The 3,688-nt window shown below is 43.7% G+C and overlaps 1 protein-coding gene across 1 annotated transcript; it reads right to left on the minus strand.

The window, feature by feature from the left end:
* Nucleotides 1–404: 404 nt before the first annotated feature.
* Nucleotides 405–3,254, minus strand: LOC141042788 (uncharacterized). Its single transcript, XM_073511685.1, has one exon. The coding sequence runs from the start codon at nucleotides 3,252–3,254 to the stop codon at nucleotides 405–407; it is 2,850 nt and encodes a 949-aa protein (XP_073367786.1).
* Nucleotides 3,255–3,688: the final 434 nt, after the last annotated feature.

A 3,688-nucleotide genomic window follows, 5' to 3' on the forward strand; every position in this document is an offset into this window, starting at 1 on the left:
CGAAGATTCGGTGCGAGTCAGGGGAGGAAGGCTGAAATTTATCCTGAAAAGTGTCGTTGATCGGGATGACGAGTTTTGGCTCTATGGAGCATATGCTCCCTGGAGAATAGTAAATTAAAAATAAATAAGAAATAGAATTTAAAATTCTATTTTTAGATGTTCATGTTAGTGTAACAAGCGTGCTTGCCAATTTTCATGCGAAATGGGATAACAGTGCTTCACTGAAAACAAAATTAAGTGTACCATTTGAAGGTACATTTGTTTTTTTTTGAATATTTACTGTGAGGCAAAGCCCCACAGCCCTTTATTAAAAAAAGTACCACTGTACAAGTAAAACAGACTATACAAAGAAGAAAAACAAAAGGGGAAAGAGTCTACCTATTTGCTAACTAACTGTACTTGCTTTACAACAAAGAAGCAATCCAAGCCAAAAGCTTTGACTTGTTATAGTCCTTCACCCTGTGAGCAAGCAAAGAAATATCATGGATGAAATTACACTTCCAAGCACTGAAAGTAGCTCTCTCAGCTCTGAAAATTCTGCCATTTCGCATAATCCAAATATTCCAAGCTGCTGTTAGTATAACTTCAACGAAGAAAGGGTGTGTGAAGTTGGACCTGGCGTGCAGGAGACATTGCAGAATATCTGAACCTCCAGACCAATCAATACCCAAATAGTTCCAGATTCTACAGCTGAAGGTGCAGTTAAAAAATAGATGTATCCTATTCTCATACGCCAACTCACTGCAGATGAGGCAAAGATTGTCATCCTGATTTGAGCGCCAGTGTCTCCTAACCAGCATATCGTTGGTGTTAAGTCTGTCAAAGAACAAAAGGTAGCCGAACACCTTGATCTTCATGGTGCACTTACTCTGCCAAAGCCATTTGCAGGGTTGTATTGTAGGCAAGTGGGAGTGCATGATCCTGTAAAAACTTTTCACAGTATACCCTCCTGATTGACTAGGCCATATCCAAACATCAGGTAAGGTGGGGTCTCTGTCTAACTGCATGATCCAACTTTCCAGTATGTGCAACTCAGCAGTAGCTTCCCGAGAAAGAGGCAAATAAAACATGGGGAAAAGATCCTGGGATTGGAGAAATTCCCTCACAGAGATCCTGTCATTATTGACAAAAGAAAACAACCTTGGCAATCTCCAACAGAGGGGTCTAGCAGAGCCGCCAATGTGCCAGGAATTAGTCCAGAAAAGAGCAGAATCACCCATGTTGATGTGTACTGATGCAATAGCAGTGTAAGCCTCATGCAGCTTCAGAATATCTCTCCACCAGAAAGATCCAGCAGTAGCTGTTGCCTGTGGGACCCCATGATCATAGTAGCTATTCCATATCAGGGTCACCCAAGGAACATCAACCTTGTTATAGAATTTGTGGAGATGCTTGAGAAGCAGTCCTTTGTTCTGGATGTTCAGATTAATAATGCCCAAACCACCCTTATCTCTTGGCCTGCAAACGAGCTCCCAAGCAGCCAGAGACTGTTTTGGAACATCACTATTACCCCTCCAAAGGCATTGCCTGAAGATCCTGTCCTGTTGCTTAATGATCCCGGCTGGGATATTGAGGCTACACAGAAAGTATATTGGCAGAGAGGTCAGGACAGAGGTGAGAAGCTGCAATTGAGAACCTTGATTCAGCATAGAAGAGCTTGCAGTTAATCTCCTTTCAAGACTGTCAACTAAGGGCATGAGGTCAATGATCCTTGGCCTCGTAGTTCCCAAAGGCAATCCAAGATAAGTAAATGGAAGCTGGCCAATTTTACAACCGAGAATAGCAGAAAGTCTGTCAGCCTCCTCGGTAGTCATATTGAGTGGGATCATTGAGGATTTAGCAAAGTTGACCTTTAAACCAGTGGATTGTTGAAATGTAAGCAGCATATTCTTGAGGGCAACAAGCTCATCATCCTTAGCCGCAAGAAATAGGATCGTGTCATCTGCATATTGGATGATGGGAAAATCCCTGTCATGGGTCTGAAGAGGCAAAGAGAGTGTGCCAGACGCCAGCATTTGATTGACCACAGATTGCAACAGATCGGCTACGATGACGAAGAACAGAGGAGAGAGTGGATCACCCTGCCTGACACCACACTTACACAAGAATTGTTTTCCAGGAATGCCATTTAACAGCACAGACGAAGAACCTGTAGACAACAACTGTTTAACCCAAAGAATCCATTTGGCATCAAAACCTTTATGCTGCAACATCTGAAGAATAACCTCATGCTCCACTGTGTCAAAGGCCTTAGCAAAGTCCAACTTAAGGATTACAATTGGACGCTTGGATTGCTTACATTGGTGAATATACTCAAAACTCCAGGCCAGACAATCCTGAATCGACCGACCCTTAAGGAACCCATACTGATTTTTGTGAATGCACTTAAGGATCACCCGCTGCAATCTGTTGGCCAGCAATTTTGTTAGGAATTTAAGACAAGTGTTGGTGAGGGAAATTGGCCGGAAATCATCCGGCCCTTCTGGTGACATGATTTTGGGTATGAGCGTAATGAGGGAGGAGTTGATATTTTCCAACGAAAGCTTCCCCTCATAAAAAACCCGAATCATCCTCAAGAAATCCCCCTCAATTATAGGCCAACAGCGCTTGACGAACATCCCATTAAAGCCATCTGGGCCAGGTGCCCGATCCGCCGGCAAATCCTTCAAAACTTTGTGAATTTCCTCATCAGAAAAAGGCAAGGATAGCTCCTCCAGTCCCGGGATGGGTTGGATTAAATGAGTCAAATCAAAGCCCATAGAGATCCCTTGGGCCTGGACCATCCTAGATTTGAAAGAGGCCCAAAGGATTCCCGCCATCTGAGCATGATCAGTCACTGGTTCAAGCATGGAGCTGGTTTTCAGACTGGAGATGGAGTTTCTCCTCATACGCTCAGAGGCCATGGCATGAAATTTTTTTGAATTCTCCTCACCAACCTTGATGTACCTAATAGTGCACCGCTGTTTCCAATATATATAGTGAAGTTTTAACAGATGTTCATAGTGAAACTTCACAATTTTCCGGAAGTTGAACTCCGGCCGTGTTAAAGGTCGTACTTCCTCCAGCTGATCAAAGTGCAGAATCACCTTTGAACAATCAACAGTAAGCTTTTTGATGTACGATAGTTTTTTGCTCCAAATTTTCAAATCGTACCGCAATCGCTTAAATTTCCTTGTGATAACCGCGGAAGCAGAAAGATCAGAGAAAACAGGTGCATTCCAGGACTGGGAGACACAATCCATGAACCCCGGCATATCCAACCAGAAATTTTCAAACCGAAAAATCTTGGCCGCAGGAATGGTAGTGTCAATGGACACCACACAAGGCACGTGATCGGAGGAAGTTCTGGCTAGTGGTGTAACCACAGTGTTTGGGTAGTGTGAAATCCAATCAGCAGTAGTGAAGAACCAATCGAGTTGCTCAAGCAGGGGGTTTTGCTGCATATTAGACCAGGTAAAGCTCCGGCCCTTCAAGGGCAGCTCCAAAAGACCCAGGTGACCAATTATTTCGTTGAATAGGAAGATATCATTGGTATCACCACCCAGAAGGTTTCGGTTCTCCAAAGATCTGATGAAATTAAAGTCCCCCAACAAGAGCCAATTTTCATCCGGGGGGATTTGTAGGTGATAAAGCCAACTAACAAAATCGTCCCTAGGCTGGCCCTCACATGGCCCATAGACAGAGGTTA

This window comes from Aegilops tauschii, chromosome 3, assembly GCF_002575655.3.
Source record: "Aegilops tauschii subsp. strangulata cultivar AL8/78 chromosome 3, Aet v6.0, whole genome shotgun sequence".
NCBI lineage: Eukaryota > Viridiplantae > Streptophyta > Magnoliopsida > Poales > Poaceae > Aegilops > Aegilops tauschii.

Bases quoted from the DNA above. Each gene is read 5' to 3' on its own strand.
- LOC141042788 (XM_073511685.1), bottom strand. From the start codon at position 3,254: ATGCCGGGGTTCATGGATTGTGTCTCCCAGTCCTGGAATGCACCTGTT.